The sequence below is a fragment of the Petaurus breviceps genome, unplaced genomic scaffold, assembly GCF_028583685.1.
Source record: "Petaurus breviceps papuanus isolate PSGF00001 unplaced genomic scaffold, PetGlider_PUasm1.0 90579, whole genome shotgun sequence".
NCBI classification, from domain to species: domain Eukaryota; kingdom Metazoa; phylum Chordata; class Mammalia; order Diprotodontia; family Petauridae; genus Petaurus; species Petaurus breviceps.
Genome location: NW_027187278.1, coordinates 126,145 through 143,532, shown reverse-complemented (window position 1 = coordinate 143,532; position 17,388 = coordinate 126,145). Strand labels below are relative to the sequence as shown.

Sequence of the window (17,388 nt, the reverse complement as noted above, 5' to 3'; positions counted from 1 at the left end):
GTATCAAAACAATGTTCACTCTAAGGTTCTACAGTTTTAATCATTCAGCACTCAAATACTGGGAGAAAACAAATGCAGGATATTATAATTCAATTTTTTTAAAGGTTAACTCACCAGAATTGGGGTCAGAATTTCCATCAGCTTCAGTCCTCTTGTCTGGTGAGGCCTGGTCGTAGAATTCGTCCTGTGGCTGAACCAGAGGAAGAGGGTGTGAGATCAGGGTTCCACTACCCACAGGCTCATGGTCTCCTAGACCACTGTCACTGCAGCTTTCTTGGGAACCATCAGGGAGGTGAAACGTAACACGGCGCTGAGACTACAAAGAAGGGCAAAGGACATACTGATTAATGCTCTTCTTAGTTCAATAACATTGCACAGATTGTATTGTCTTTTAAAAATAGGTTTAATTGCATCCAAAGGTTTTCAAAATCTTGTTTTTGGTTTTGAAATTGGAACAAACCATAAACATTTCCTTTGAAATAGAAATTAGGAGCAACATTTGTTTTTCGTATGTTAACTTTAAAAGAATAAAATTTTAACTCTGCTGTTATGCATTATATAAGCAATATACCAGAAAAAATTCCAATTAACTCTATTTTAAGATCATGGAATATTACTTTAACACTTTGTAAAATGTGATAAGAAAAGAAAAGTAACAGTTCAGAAAGGTTACAATGATGGCAAGGTAATATAGAGGATTACATTTTATTAAATAGAAATAGGAAAATGCATTCCACAGCACTGATGATTTTTAAGACAATATCAATTTTAATTTTCTTGAATCAATAATAACATAATGTGATTGCATTATGTTTCTAAAATGGTCATTATGATGTGGACATTTCTTTAAGGATAGACAATGGGCACCACAGATTTTCAGAACATTCTATACAATTATCAGTCATTTTATGAAACAATACATTGTATTTATTCTTAAAACAATTGAAATAGGTTTTATTCATTATAGTATCATAGCAAGAAACAATAGGAAGAACTTGGTTCAAGCCCAATGAGTGACATAATGACTGGGTGGCACTATGTGACTTCTCTATGCCAGGGGTGGGGAACTTGCAGCCTTGAGGTCACATGTGGCCCTCTAGGTCCTCAATTGTGACCCTTTGACTAAATCCAAACTTCACAGAAAAAAATTCCCTTAATAAAAGGAGTTGTTCTATAAAACTTGGACTCAGTCAATAGGTCACATGTAGTCTCATGGCCACAGGTTCCCCACCCCTGCTCTAGGCAATTCTTTAAGACATAAGATACAGAGAATATGCCTACTTGCTTTGGCAGATGAACTTCCCTTAAACTGGGAGTTCTCAATACCAATGAAATAACAGGTACAGTCCCTGTCCCTATAACAAAAATAATTAAATTATTTTATTGCTAGTTAGATGAATTTGTCACTAAATCACCATACAAGTAGTACTGGCCAAACATACTGCTGAAATATAAATCTTATAGTCATACTATAAGTATTTAAGCCATACTTTCCTTCTAAATTTATACCATGGTGCCATTACCAGATGGGATCACATAAGCAATCAACTTTGGGTACAGTCTTTAGGGAAATATATCTACAATTCTCACTCTGCATAACAGTCAAATGGGCTTTTCACATGGCCACCTTCTTGACAGAAATATGAACAGTTGTCCCTAGCTTCAAAAACAAAAAGAGTAAAAAATAATTCTACTTAAACTTCATCTTCTTATTTTATAGATTTTGTTGGGTTTTATTTTCACTTTTTAAAGAAAAAAATAACATAGCTACAGCCAAGATTCTGAAGTCTTAAATGCTTATATTCAATAATTCTTTTTTCCTAAATTATAAATAGGATACAGTCTTTCTTGTGGGTCAGTAGTTCAAATTCAGCTCAAAGTTGTAATGGCTGTAAGCTGGTACCATTTGATTACTGTTCAGTGACCTATGTGAAATGAGGTGATGTTTCAGTTCATTTCCTAATGAACTGATGTCCACATCACATAAATTACAATCATAAATGGCACTAATTGGGGACTGTTCCTATCGATTTATATATGGAAATGAAACTCATTCTTCAAGGGAGTTTTCATTCGGGTCAAAACTGTGAAAGTGGAGTTGGAAAGTTGATACTGTCAGGAACTTTATTTTTACAAAAAAGTATCTGCCTCTCTGAGTTCTCATAATCAAGTGCTCAAAATTAATTTATATAAAAGCAGTGTCTTTCTAAGTAACTGTATACTGGATTACACATCTACTGTTTGGAATAGTACTAGTCCAAATATTCTAGATAGTAGCACTGGAGAAGTCAGTTTCTTTTAAACCTAAGTCAGCAGGAGGGCAAGATAAGCAAGCAGTTTACAACCATGCTTCAATAAAAGGTAAATGCCATGGACATAGACAATATTAGGAAAAACAACTTGTATCAACCAAGGAAGGCATTATGAATTCAACTTTATTATCAATAACTATAGCATCCCCTTAGAATGATGCAAATTTTAATATTGATCCTTAATTTTAATTGACCCACAATTTTAACTGATATTTACAGTATCTCAGGATACTCTATTTTGCTTTCCAAAAATGTGCCAGGAATGATAAGAGGCTAGGTCCTATCAGGGAGTAAGTTACTTCCCAAATGTCATATTGGCATGTTCAAAGTTAATTCCTGGGTACATTCCCTGCTATAATTCAGCTTTATAAGTAAGAACCCAAAGCTACTGTTTTCTCCTAATAGCCTATGAAATACAGAGTAAAAAAAAATACTTTTCTCCTCTTTTATCTTAAATCATTACTGAACTCAGAAGAGATATCTTTAAGGAGGTATTAACTCTTTCTGGGTTCTAAGAGGTCAATTTTGTATCTAGCACTATAAATCCATAGTTTACAAGGCAGTAGATATTTTTCAAAATTCTCCATTTTTATATCAAAGTGACAATTAGTTTGATGTGTGTAAAAAGGTGCCAATACTTTGAGTAATAATTTGAATTTTATCATTTACTATCCCCTAGGTTAGTTTCTGGTATAATTTCTTACAGACCTGAATTTGTGCGCTTATTCTCTTATATGACTGAGTTTATGAAATACTAAAAATATTTTATATGTACCCTCTGACAGAGTTTAATTTCCCAGAACATAGTCAAAGAATAAAGTGCCTTACTTTGAAAGCATTCAACATATAGAAACAAATCTGTATGTCTTTTATTTGGGGGGTAGAGAAAAATATATTAAATGACATAAAACATTTTCAAATGCATTTCATTATGCCACATCTCACAGAACTCCTCTATGATTTTTTGCACAATTTATAAGTAAAGGTAAGAAAAAGTGCAGCCTAAGAAATAGATCCAAGGTTTTTTTTAAGTATTAGATATGTTATGTTAATAAAGTAATCAGTGTAAGGTTTGCTTTTTAATATTTTATAAATGGGCTTTAACACTAGCATGTCTGTGTCTTAACTGACAATACTGTGTATCGCTATCATCCTTAGTGATGGACATTAAATTTCACTCTGTGGTCTTGGATTATTGAATAGTCAGAAAGTTCTGACTATATCACATTTATTTTACAGCCTTCTGGGCTTCAAGGTGCTAGACAATATGAAAAAAGAGGTAAGAGAGAAAAACATATAAGCAGTCTAATTCACATTTTTTTTCCAGAAAATGTCATATCTTCCTCTGGGGCATAATTTTGTCATTTACTTGGGGAAAAAGAAAGGAGGTGGATCAGCAGTGGTCACCAACCAATTGGTTTAGGATAAAAAGAGGTGATCTGTAAAGGAATTCTTGTAGAGAATGTCACACACTTTTTAGACTAAGCCCTAGGGGAATGAATTGAAGTGGATGATTAAGGCCAACAAAAAATAAATCAAAAAAGGAAAAAGAGTGGGGGCAAGTAATGTTATATAACACTCTGGTACCTTGTGGAAGGAAATTTCCTTGAACTAACTGCTATACTTTTAAGGATAAATTATATTTGTATGGCCAGTATGTAGTACAGTAACCAGCAACCAGCTGGTGCTTAATTAATGTTTGTTGATTGGTTGATCATAACTACTGGTACCTAAAATGTATGTACGATTTCAGAAAGCAAGGAATGATAATACTTGATGCTATAATTATTATAATAGTGATTAATACAGGCAGAGTAATGTCAGAAGCAATAAAGTGGATTAAATAGAAAATAAGATTAAATTGAAACTGGAAAGTCACAGAAAGGTACAGAATAGTATTTAGAAAGTAGGGACTTAAAAAGCTCTCCTTGACATGTAGGGCCAGAATGAAATAGCTTCTAAGGAATTTTCACCTTAATATTCATATATTAGTCATTTGGGTAAGTCAATATTTGGGGAATTTAATGGAATGCTACTTTCTGCCCTCCAAATTCTTTTTATGCCATAATAAATAAGGCAAATTAAGAAAGACTGTCCTAATTTATAGTAGGTATTCAAAAGAATAAATGTAATTGAACTGACCTCTATATTCTATACATAGAATAACATGTTATTATTAATTATACATGTATATATGTGTATATATACATAACATCTTAATGCATATATGTATGTATGTATGCATGGATATATTGAAGGTTTGTACCAAAAGGAAATTGGGCATGGCAATCAGGCAACCTGTAATGCTTTATTTTTTAGGGGAAGGAAGAGGGAACACCATTGACCTACTGGTCCAGGAAATTTTACCTTATTGCCTGGTCCCATGGAAATATGCCCAGACTGTTTTATGGAGGTAGTCCAAACCTGCCTGACAGAATTAGGATGCTGAAAGCTATTATGGGCATCCTTCAGGTTTTCCAAAGTCCAGGCAGTTATTTTTTGTGCTTGTTTTCATAAATCTGCTTCCTCTCCATTCCATTTTTTCCCATGGGGAAAAAACAAAAACAACATAGGTTCTGACTTTAAAAAAAAAAGGTTTAAAATACGCTATTTATCTGACTTGTCAACATAAAGAGCTCTAGGTGAATGAATATCCTATAAACACATACACACACACACAACAACTTCATAAACAAAATAATTTTTATGCCAGTGGCCATTACAAGCAACTTTTAAAAGGTGACACGTTCCGACGAATCCTGAATCTCCTGTTGTCTATGCCAGGGAAGCTGTTTGCCAGGGGAGCACAGATGGACAAGCAGTCGTCAGACCGACATGTGCTCATACTTTACTGATCATTTACACTGAGCACTACCATATATTGTATGTTTTAGGTAACATAGTCCTACGAATGCTATTGTCATATGAATGTATAATATTAAATATATTTTAAACATGTGTGCATATATTTAAAATACATAGCAAATATATGTGTTCCTATATTCCTTGATACTATATCAAACTCAATATTCTAACATATTCATCTTGTTTCAAAAGAAAAAAAAATGACTTAACAGGAAATGCATACCATTGAATTTAATCACGCTTTAAACGTTCCCATGCTCAAGTTAGGTGTCAACTAATAATAAAAATGTACTTTTTCATAATTTGGATTTGGGAAAAAACAATACAACTAAAGCTAGGAAATCATTTCCAAACTTTTAATTCAGTAAATTACTAACTTGGGGGAGGGGGAGGGGATCATTATGACCCATAGAGAAAATGTAATGGTTATATAGGATAAAACAGTATTGATGTTTCTTACTGATAGGTAACTGATAATGCATGAAAATATAACTCTTTTCAAAAAGTAATCATTCAGTTATTGTTAGCCTTGGCATTAGTAATTCTTATGCTGAAATGGCTTCTGCTGATATTATCTAGAATTCACAGAAGCCCAGAAACTATAGGGCAGTTAGATATCATTTCCTCCATCCACTCATTTTACACATAAGGAAACTGATTCACTCAAGATCACAAGTCAGGGGAGAGCAAGGCAGGCAGAGGAGGACAGTAGAAAAGCACATGCTCTGGCACCACATGACCTGCATTCAAATTCTGATACTGATGCTTACTCCCTAAGTGAGCTTAATCAAGTCACTTAACCTTTCTAGGCCTCAATCTCCTCATCTGTAAAATGAGGAGCATGAATTAGATGACCTTTTCCACCTCTATGGTCACTAGAATCCAGTTATCCTTCCCTCCTATTCTAGCAAGTAAAACAACTGAATGTTTCCAAATGTGTTATTTTTTTCCCAGCAATTCTCCACTGGTTTTCCAGAAGATTTCAGCCTGTATCTTTGCTCTCATATAATAGCTTCCAATCCTACAAGCAAAGCAGGGTTAAGCAAGGTCAGTACTTGAGTAGGAGACTAGTCTAACAACAGCCACTGCTGGTGGATTTTTAAAAGAAGAGTTACACTCTAGCTGAGTTCATAGGGGGGGAAATTGCCCAATCTTCACATGGCATTTGGCATGTACTATTTATTCCATGGGCTATAAAATTACAGAAAATGAAGTGTAAAAGGGATAAATGAGATGGAGTCACGTTACTTAGGTTTTTTTCTGACTCCAACACTTACTGGATGTGAAACCATAAGTAATTCAATTTATTTGTTTAATCCTCAAATGCCTTGTCTTTAAAAGGAGGATAATACTACAGTATTTGTACTACCAACCTCACAGGTTTATTGTTAGCACCATATTTTGTAAACCTTAAAAAGGTGGGAGGGAAATGGAGGAAGAGAATATTTATTTAGTGCCTACTCTATGCTAGTAACAATGTTAAGGACTTAATATCACCTCATTTGAATGCCACAGTATTCTTGAGAGGTATATGTTATTATCATCTCTATTTTACAGTTGAGGAAACTAAGGCAAAGAAAGATTAAGTGATTTTCCCTGGTCCACATAGCTAGTAAGTGTATGAGGCTAGATTTGAACTCATGTGTTTTTCACTCAAAGCCTGGCACCATCAACTGAACCACTTAAATGCCAAAAAAGGCACTATATACATATAGGTTATTCTAATTCCTATATTATTCTAGGTTTAAATGTAGTATAACCCTTGAGAAAATCTGTCAGAGTAAATTTGTGAACATTTCCTCATCTGTAAACGTGACTACTTCATTCAACACATACTTATTTGGGGGCATATAGAATTTAGGTAATCATAAGGTCTAGATATGAAAGAAATCACTTTGTGTAAACCCCTCATTTTATAGCTAGAGACAGTAAGTGATTTGCTCATGAACATACAGGTGGCATCAGAACAGGAGTTTTAATCTAGATTTATTACATAGTTAATTCTCTTCTCAGATATCATTATCCCCCCAATAATGCTATGAATTTGCTGCTCCAAAAGATTTCATATTTTATTAGGAAGATAAGACATAAACATGAATTACTAAAATGTACAATAAAAAAATTACAAGTAATATATAAGGAAAAGGTTATTACTGACCAGGAAAAAATAATGGGAAAATGTAAAATTTTAGCCTAGCTTTAAAGGATAGGCAGAAATTCAATAGATTTGAAAAAGAATTTAAAAAATGGAAAATGAGAGAAAGTACTGCAGACATATTAACTAATACAAACAAAGGACAGGAGAAAGGCAGGTACTCAAGTAACATTGATTCATACAGTTTTGTTGAAGTATAGAGTGAATGAATGGGATGATATGAGATAGGGCTGAAAGGATAAGCTGGTATCTGATAATGCAGTGGCCTTAATGCCAGGGAGAATTTTTAAAAAATTTTACTCATTAGGATTTTTAAATGAAGCATATTTAGAAGAAATTTTTCTGGCAGTGGTATGATGAACCAAAGAAGGAAAGGAGTGAAGTAAAAAAAATAAAATATTATGATAGTCAAGCTGGTTAGAAATTAGACATTTTGGTTGTGGCTATAGAAATGGAGAGGAGGAAAGAAGGGAAAGCAGTGTTGGATACATGTTTCCTATATCAGTGGAATGCTTGGTTTCTTTCTAATACCATCTATCCTCAAGATTAATTCCTTTCTGTTGATGGCACCCCATCTTTCTAGTCACCTAAGTAAGCAATCAGTATTATGTTCTCATCTGTTATCTTCTTCACTCTCATTTCCAATTAGATATAAAGGCATGGAAATTCTTATTCCACAATATTTCCTATATCCATTCCCCTCTGTCCCCTCATGTAACTCCTACCCCATTTCAGGTCCTTATTACCTCTCACCCAGAGTGCTGAAATAGCATCTTAATTGTCATCTCTGCCTCCTGTCTCTTCCACCTCCAACTCATGTATTTCTAAAACATGTAACTGACCATGTCATCTCCCTAAACAAAAATTGTCAATGGCTCTCTACTGCCTCTAAGATAAAATATAACCTACTTAGCTGGTATTTACAGTCACCTTTAAACTGACTCTCAACCACCTTTCCAGTCTTATTTCATGTTACTTTTCTTTATACATACTCCTTTTAAAGTTAAACTGCCCTGCTAGCTATTTTCTAACATTCCATACTGTTAAACCTATCTTTTTGCTCAGTGGACCCCCTTATCGCTAATACATTCACCCTTTACCTCCGCATCATACAATTTCTAGCTTCCTTCAAAGCACAACTGGGAACAGATCTCCTACTAAGTCTAGCGCCCAATTATTATTAATACTCTCCACTTAAAATAATTTCATATTATTTTGTTATGCTCTTTATAAAATATCAAAGGCAGTAAGTTGGTGCAATGAATAGAACACTGGACCTGGAATCAGGAAAACCTGAGTTCAAATCCAGCCTCAATTGTGTGAGCCTGGAGAAATCACTTACCTTCTACCTACCTCAATTCCTTCAACTATTACATGGAGATAATAATAGCACCTACCTCAAAGGGCCGTCATGAAGATCAAATGAGATAATACTAATAAAGTGTTTAACATGGTGTCTGGCACATGGTAGGTGTTAAATAAATGCTTATTTCCTTCATTCCTACCACCTTGTGTCAAGTGAAACACCAAGGAAAAAACTGATAGCAGAAATGCCTCCAAGTGCGACAGCAGAACTGAGTTTCTCTGTAAGTCTCAGGGGAATGGTTACTATCTCTGCTTTTAGGCATATGAAATTGAAGTGCTTGTACCAGGACACTTTCCAAGGTGCTGATCATTCCTCCATTTCATAGAATAAGCATGGATATGCAGAGATAAAGGAGTGAGGTATTTGCTTAAAAACAGTTAGCATGGCTCAGTATTCTGCTAATTATATTATCTTCTTATTTTCTTTCTGCCTTTTAGCTCACAAGGCATCAAAGAAAATCTCAAACATATTTCTAAAGTTAAATGTTACACAGTAGGAACACAGTATTGTATCTTTGTATATATAATATAAAGTGACTACATTAAACAGGAACAGCTGTTCCTGGATCTTTGCAAGCTAAATCTTTGTATCTATAAATTATGTGTACAGAAATAAAGAACAACACAGCAAGTGTTCTTTCCAATTGAATTTTCTATTACAAACAAATCCATAATAATTCAGTTTCTATGATATAGGAAGACTAGGGCTATCGTGATACTTATAACTTGAACATAAATTGGATTACCAGCCATTTAATTAGTTATCCTATTAAATTATCTCTGCTAACAATTAGATCTCCCTGATAGTATCAAGGATGCTGATATATGATATGCTCTTATGTCAATAATGGTTCTTGATTTTATATCTTTCTCAGCCTGGCTGATAATTAATCTGAATTTTTTAAACACCCACCCTTATTTTATGCCTTAAATATTTATCAGTGATTGGAATAGAAATTCAGCTTTATCTAGTGCCTTGAATCATGAAAAATTCCCAGCCATCTTAAGAGGAAAAACAATGAAAACTGATGGCTGACGGAAATTCCCATACTGTTCAGTTCTGTTAACTTTCTTCTACATGAAATATGACCTGTAAAATCAAGCAGGAAACATTTCTTGTGGAAAAGTAGTCAGGCTATGTTTGAAGGAAGGTAGTCCTGACTGTATACCATAAGTAACCCTGGGTCTCACTCTCTTGACTCATAAAATAGTTTGTATATGTGTATTCCCTAATATACTCCAACATATTGCTAAACTGGGAACAATACCATAATTCCCGAGTAAAATTAAAAGTTACTCATTCAAATCTTTTTAAGTTATTCCAATTTTGAAAAAAAAATAGATGAGTCGACTCACTCATGTTGTGATAATTACCAAGTCTTCAGAAAATATCATATAATCCATAATGGAGCTTGTGTAATGCAGTTTTGAAACTTTGCTAATTTTTTTTCCCTGAAAAAAATGTAATTAACTTCAAAATAATCATTAATCATAAGCTAAAGTTTGGGGAATGTTATTTATTTCATTTTATCTTTTAAAGGGATGAGATCTCATTTTAGAGCTGTTGAAAGGGGAATAGTGAATTTGAATGTTGCCTTCTGGACTAGTACTAGTGCATGTAATGGATATCTGTCACTGACAGCTCACTGGCTTACAATTAATTCAGTGTGATCAGTCATGTCTCCTCCTAAGATAAAAGAAAGCTGAAAAAAAAGCAACAATGTCCTTTTAGTTTACAATCTGTGATGCCAGAAAGCTGCCTTACAACTATTCATAAACAAGAAAGATATTATTACTGCCATGTTAGAGTGTTAGATCTTAACGAACAGGCAAAAAGGGACAATATTGTCATAAGTAATGTATGTAATGTTATATACCTTTCTCCTTATCCTTTCCATGACCTTTCCTGTCCAAAGGCTAATAAAAAATCTGATTTTGTGTGTATACCTATATAAGAGTGACACTCACTGGGATACTTCTATGTGTATTATACACACATATATATATGTAGACACTATATTTGCATACATATACAAAGTAATGGGGCTCTAATCTTCAAGATATATATATATATATGTATGTATATATGTATAATTATCGTCACCTTTACCATATAGTACTAATTGAAGCTAAGAACAAATTGATGATCTCAGTATAAGAATATTTAACTTATAAAAATCTTTCTTCCTAGTACTATATGATCCTGTGACAAATAAAACTAAAGTTTTAAGAAACAAAACAGAACTCATACACTCAAATAAATTTTGTCCCCTTCAAAGTAGGATGATAATCAGGAAATGGAACTTTTTTCCATACAGATGTGACTCCTCAAAAAAAATTGGAAATTATTTTTTTGGAAGTATCTTAAGAATCAATATCCCCCATCCATTTTATATTCTCAGTTATGGAAAATCTTCATATAGCAAGCTTAATTAGATTTTTTTGGAAAAAGTCAATATCTTTGAAGATAAACCTTGTAAAATTAGGTGGTTGAGAATGGTTGTTAATAGTCTATGACCAAAAATGAGGTATGGATGTAAAAACAAAGCTAATTTGCTACTTTGCTTTTTGCTCTATCTCTGAGGACAATTCCAAAGAGGTTAACAAAAGAGGTATTGAGAAAAATCTGTATTTTTGAAATAAATGTATAGCTTCCAAAAGGAACTACTTCTAAAACCATGTATTTAGATGCAAACTTCTAATGGGTTTATGAAAATCACAAATCACATAGAACTTTAAAGTTTGCAAAGCATTGGGCATATTACCTCATTTGACCTTCATAACAACACTATAAGATAGGCTTGGTTATTTTCCTCTTTTACAGATGATGGAAGTAATGGTAAGAAAAGTTAAATCTCTTGCTAAGGTTTACAGAGCTAAATAAATTTATAAAGGAGGTCTTGAACTTAGTTCTTCCTGATTCCAGGTCCAACATTCCATCTACCGTACCACCTAGAAACCTAGATACCTAAGAGTAAGAGAATGTGTGACAAAGGCATATAAAGGCATATTTGAGGCATATAAAAAATTCAAATAATGCATTTGGCTACAGTTTTTCATAATACAATAAGTAGTCATTTTAAAGTATGACACAAACAACTGTGGGTTGAGATTTAGAAGACTAGCATATGTCTCCCAACCCTGTTATTACTTCTATGACCTTGGTCAAGTCATTTCAACTCCATAGGTCTCAATTTTTTCACCTATAAAATGAGGAGGTTGGACTAGGTATCGCCTAAGTGCCATTTCTAGTATTAAAAAAAATCTATAAATCTCCAAGTCTGTGGACATATATTTGGGTTAATCATTAAATAGTCAGAAAAGATTGTAGAGCATACTCAATATAAAAGCATTTGTTAAAGTATTAATAACTAAAAAAGCACTGCTACCCATTTGACATGTTAACATGGATGTATTATTAGCATCCACTGATTGACAAAAAATGTCTATAAATTTGGTGACACTTTAAACCTATAATAGCAACTACATACCTTAGAATAATAGCAACTATATACCTTAGAAAATAGTAATATATATACATGTGAGAATATTCAATCTACAGAAGATATGTTTGTTACTTATCGAGTCACACTGCATATTTTGTTGACACTAAATAAAGATAAAAATAATGATATGGTGCAAATAGAGATTCTCAGACCCTTTGCAATAACTGCTTGGCATCCTTGGGGTACTTGGCTCATTGGTTGGGAACAATTGCATTTCCATAAGTCTAAAAACACTTCAGACACTTCCAAGAACAACTTAACTTCATAAAAATGATGTGCAATGCTTCTCACATAAGAAAATAGTTCTGATCTAGTGCATGTCCCCATCTGACATATGGAAGTAAATAGATGGTACTTTGGGATTTAAGGTGTTATCTTTCCTGGAATAAATCATAGAACTTAATGTCTGTAAAAAGCATCTTATCTCAGACTTCACAGATTGACAAATCACACAGAGAATGTAGCTCAGACATCCTGTTTGATCTTTAACTTTGACAGATCACAGATATGAAAATCTAAGCATTTTTCACAGGCCTTGTGGTTTAAGCGATAACTGATCAAACATGGCAGCTAACCAATTCTGCTTTATAGGAAAATTGTGATAGGCAACTCTTACTTTACTGGAAGGGCAAAATCTCATGAATCTTACCTCTATACTCAATCTTCCCCAACTGATAGTAAGACATAGTTCATGAGGATTCAAGGAGGCACTGTGGGGGAAAGGAGAATCCAAACTCTGGGTGTTTTAGGGGGAAGGGAAGAATTACACATTGAACGTTTGGGCTTTAAATCCATGATGTACATACGCATTTTTCAGAACAGTTTTCATCAGACTAACTATCAGTTTGTGAACAGGATCACAGATCCATAACCAACAAAGTAGATAGAATAATGAAAGGAAAGGGAGAGTCAAGAGAAAATGGTACCAAACTTATTGGGACTACTACCACTCCCTTGGATCATTCCAGCACCCCCCAGTGGTCAGTATCATCCACTTTGGGAACCTCTGGTCTAGAGTATAGTTCACATAGCTCCTTCTTCTTCCCTCTTAGTAAATTCCTTCTCTTTAGCCATCCTTAGTCCCTAAGGAGAAGCAGTAGAAATTTCCTAATTCACAAATATCCTCTAACCCAGATATAGTCTCCTAAAACAATATTACCTTGTAAGCTTCCCTTAAAGCTGGCTCATCTACAGACTCATTCTCTCAGGAAGACTGGGCAATATTTGCCTCCAAACAATTTCTCACCAGATTCTTACCTATCTGACTCTCTTATAGACCTCTTAGAGATTTATCTTGATGCAGCAACAGAAGGGCAGAAAGACCTTAATGGTGAGAAAAAGTTCTTTCCCTATTCTACCAAAAGATTACCCCATGCAGCTTACACCTAGTTCCATAGTGCAAAATAAAGTAGTAAAGAGCTGATCTTAAAACCAGAAAAAGCTAGGGACAGGGCATGTCTGTCACAAAGTGACTAGTGATGACCTTTCAGTGCTCTAGGCAAGCCTGTCAAGACCATGAGTTGCAGAGAAGATGCCACTGTGTATTAGTAGAAGGAGTTTCCTCATCTGGGGTTTCCATGCACTACTGATATCAAAGGTCTAGTCCCTATCTCTATATAGCTGAAATGGAATGATGGAATACACATACATATCATATAATTTTAAAATATTTTGCTCATCAACTTAGTTTCAGAGAGAAAAATTAGATGCCTTTTAGTTTTTTGTAATAACTTTTTTTTTTCAGGAAATGTAAGGTTTCATATCTGTGACTCTTATACCAATGGATTCATAGTTGCCATCATAAATGTAAAGACTGGGAGTCTGGTCAGTTGCTACTTCAACAATTAATGAAGTTTAGATTTTAAATGAAACAAGAATGAGAGATCAGGAAAAATCTGAAGAACCAAAAGGATTATATCCATACAGAGATAAGACTAGGAAAAATGGTAAGTAGCTTCAAGCATTTTTAAATTCATATATATATATATATATATATATATATATATATATATATATATATAGCCAGACAAATTCCAAAATCAGAAATTAAAATACTTTGAAATTCATATACTTACATCTAATAACAAAAAAAGTGGTGTTCTCAATTTTCAATAGGATAAAACTTTTCACACCATGCTTCTCCTTACAGTTAAAGAAGTAATCCTTTGGAAATAATTGCTGTAAATAATTCCTCTTTTCCCCTTAAAAAGCACACTCCATATGCAACTTTAGGCCTTTTTTTTTCTCAACAATTTGCTAGTTTATCCACTGCCATGTTTGATAGCTATGTTAAACATTAGTTAAGAAGAATCAGGAACAACAGAAAGAGAGACAATCTTAAAAAGAAAAAAAAAACTGACTATAAAAGTGCCTGGCAATATAATCATCTCTAAAAAATAAAAAAGGAAGCAAAGACTATGTTGCATTGCCACTCTGCAAATATGTGTTTCAGAGTAAGAATGGCAACTTTTGCTGGCATCCAAATCCAGCTTTGAGTGTATTTACTCATGATTGTGTTTAATTTCATATTGCAATGATTAATCAGAAGGAATGTCTTTATTTTCTGCTGTTTTAACTACAAGAAATGATCTCTTCTGTTTTTATCCTATTATAAGGATCGTTACAAAAATGGGAAACAATTAACACTGGGTTTAATGCCTGAATGCTATAGAGCTGAAGTAATTGCACTCAAGGTCTGCTAACTTTTTAATCAGGCATTTGGTTGCAAGCTGCTCGCAATTGATTCTGAGAAAAGAGCTAACAATCTAAGGAGGAAAGCAGGTGTGCCAAAAAAGCAGGCATGTTGGCAAAACAAATGAAATAATTTAAAAGGGAAAAGAAGCAAAAACCAAAGAGAAATGCTTGTCAGCAGGCTATTTACTTGGCGCTCCCTGTGCCTGAACAAAGCCAGTCAGGGTGCACAAATAGAGGACTGAAAGCTCCGCTGACCCACTGCTTTGGAAGAGTGGTACAAAGATTAGCAGTCAGGAGTCATGTCCCTCAGAATGTTAGTGAATCGAGTTAATTAACAGAAGAGACTTGAAATTTCCATATTCAGTAGGGTAAAGACACCATCAGAGGTTTCGGGAATTACATTCTAATTAGAAAACTTCCCTGTTCTCAGCATCCTGGCTATTCTTTGAAAAGCAAATTTGGTTAGGTACTTTGTTTTGTTCTCTCTCTCTCTCTCTCTCTCTCTCTCTCTCTCTCTCTCTCTCTCTCTCTCTCTCTCTCTCTCTCTCTCTCTCTGTGTTTCTGTCTCTGTCACACACACACACACACACACACACACACACACACACACGAGGTGGAAAAAAAGTCCCAGCGTTTTCACCTGAAAAAGAACGCTATTTTCTGTTTTATTTTCCCCCCTCTAATTAGACACATTCTCCTGCTAGGTAAGTTACTCCTTAAGAGCAAGTTAGGCCCTTTTGAGGTGCATGTATTCTTCCACACTACCAAGGGGCCCTTTAGAAAATCCCCTCTGCAGCCACTATAAGAGCAGTCTAAAAAAGTTAATGCACTTTCCAAAAAGGCCTGGACTCTTTCCATGTAAAATTACACTGAGGAATAATCTAGACAAATAAAATTGAACATTAGAGGAAAGTCTATCCCATTCTGCAAATTCACTTGGTGCCTTTCTGTTCACTGGCTAAAGACTAAAAATTGAAATAAAAAAAATTAAAAGCCCTTAAAAAGAGACAAAATGGTGACATGCCCAAGAATGCAGAGAAATCTAGACAGTCAACTATCATGTTAAACTGGTGGGCATTTCGGTGTTCAGTCTCCACAAAGCATGCAGGTTCATTTGGCTCTGAGGAGCTCCATCAGGATAAAAGCAGGTCCAACTTCCTCTATCAAAAGCTCAGATCAGAGCTAGAGGAAGGAGACAAAGAATACAATAAATAGACCTTTCCTGATTCAATGCCCTCTGTGCCTTTTAATTAGGTTGACTTGCCTGGGCCAACTGGAAGTTTTACTTTCATGCTGTCGTGAAATTCCCTCAGGCCCTAAAGAAAGTACCTAGAGACCAGTGAATTTGAACACTGGTAGCCAATTACAGTAGCCTCTATCTAAGCTCCAAACAAGTCTGGAAGTGTCAGCTAATTTGTGTATATCCTCCACATCCATTGAGGTCTCCCTTAGCTTCACTTACTGAAAACAGCTCTCCCTTAGCCACCCCAGCATCTGTTGTTTGGAGGTGGAGGGCTAATAAAAATGAAAGAAAAGAACCTGGCACCTGTCCACGTGCACACAAGGTCCCTTAATCATGGGGGACTCTCACATCACTGTGATCTGGAGCAGTTCAGAAAGGATGCCAAATGGGAGGAGAACAAAGAGACCGGCAGCATAGGAGTCCCTCGGTGGCCCAAATCTCATCACAAGGATGACTTTTGCCAGATTTGCAAACATGCTCTTTCTAACTCCAAATGTGACTTTGAAACCAAATTTCCCATTCACTGTGCAGCATTTAGCAGCATTTGGAAATCCAGCTATAGAGCCCTGAAGTGGCTCTTCAAATGCCAGTAGAGTCGGATGCTTTTTCGTGACATCTTCAAAGGATTCACAAAAACATATCCCATCACACCACCTCCCGTTAAGAGGAGGCATGTGAAGGAGTCGTAAGCCTGCTAGCAGATTTATGAGTGTTGTACATCGGTGTTGTTTTCAATTTTTTTTTGCAGCCCTCACTCTTCTGTTGTTTATTATAAGTGTATAATGCTTATTCTGCCAACGACAGCACATCCAAGGGATCTTCCAGGAAGAGAAGGTTATTCCTCACTAGTCACTTTTATTTTCTAGTGAAGTGGTGACAGCCTTCCTTTATTTTTTTTTATTAAATAATGATATTAGTTCTCTAACACAATAAGACATCATTATATATGTTGGTCTATGTGATGCCAGAATATTTTCTATTCTAAGGAATAAAATATTTGCCCACCTGTACCCTTAAAAAAGTATAAGAATAAGAGATAAATATTAGACAGATTTAGGAGCTTTGGTACCCTTTTTTCTCTCTTAGCCTTCACCCTTTCCCTTTGTATCAGCAAGCATTCTAGCATATGCAGGATGGCTGCTAGCACAGGTTCTTTGATCTGCTTTTCTAAAGGGAAGCAACTCAAAAAGGGTTAACAATCTTACTTTAATCAAACATATATCATTTACTTAGTTCAGGGTGAAAAGT

At 34.8% G+C, this 17,388-nt stretch overlaps 1 protein-coding gene across 1 annotated transcript in view; it reads right to left on the bottom strand.

Annotated features, from left to right (window-relative positions):
• The window catches only part of LOC138142440 (protocadherin-9-like), a 402,987-nt gene extending 386,798 nt beyond the window's left edge, over nt 1–16,189 (bottom strand). Inside the window, exons 1-3 of the mRNA XM_069063490.1 lie at nt 16,162–16,189; nt 1,282–1,355; nt 115–316 (exon numbers count right to left, since the gene is read on the bottom strand). Of these exons, the coding sequence (XP_068919591.1) occupies nt 115–316; nt 1,282–1,355; nt 16,162–16,189 (304 nt within the window). The remainder of the gene's footprint in view (nt 1–114; nt 317–1,281; nt 1,356–16,161) is intronic.
• Nucleotides 16,190–17,388: the final 1,199 nt, after the last annotated feature.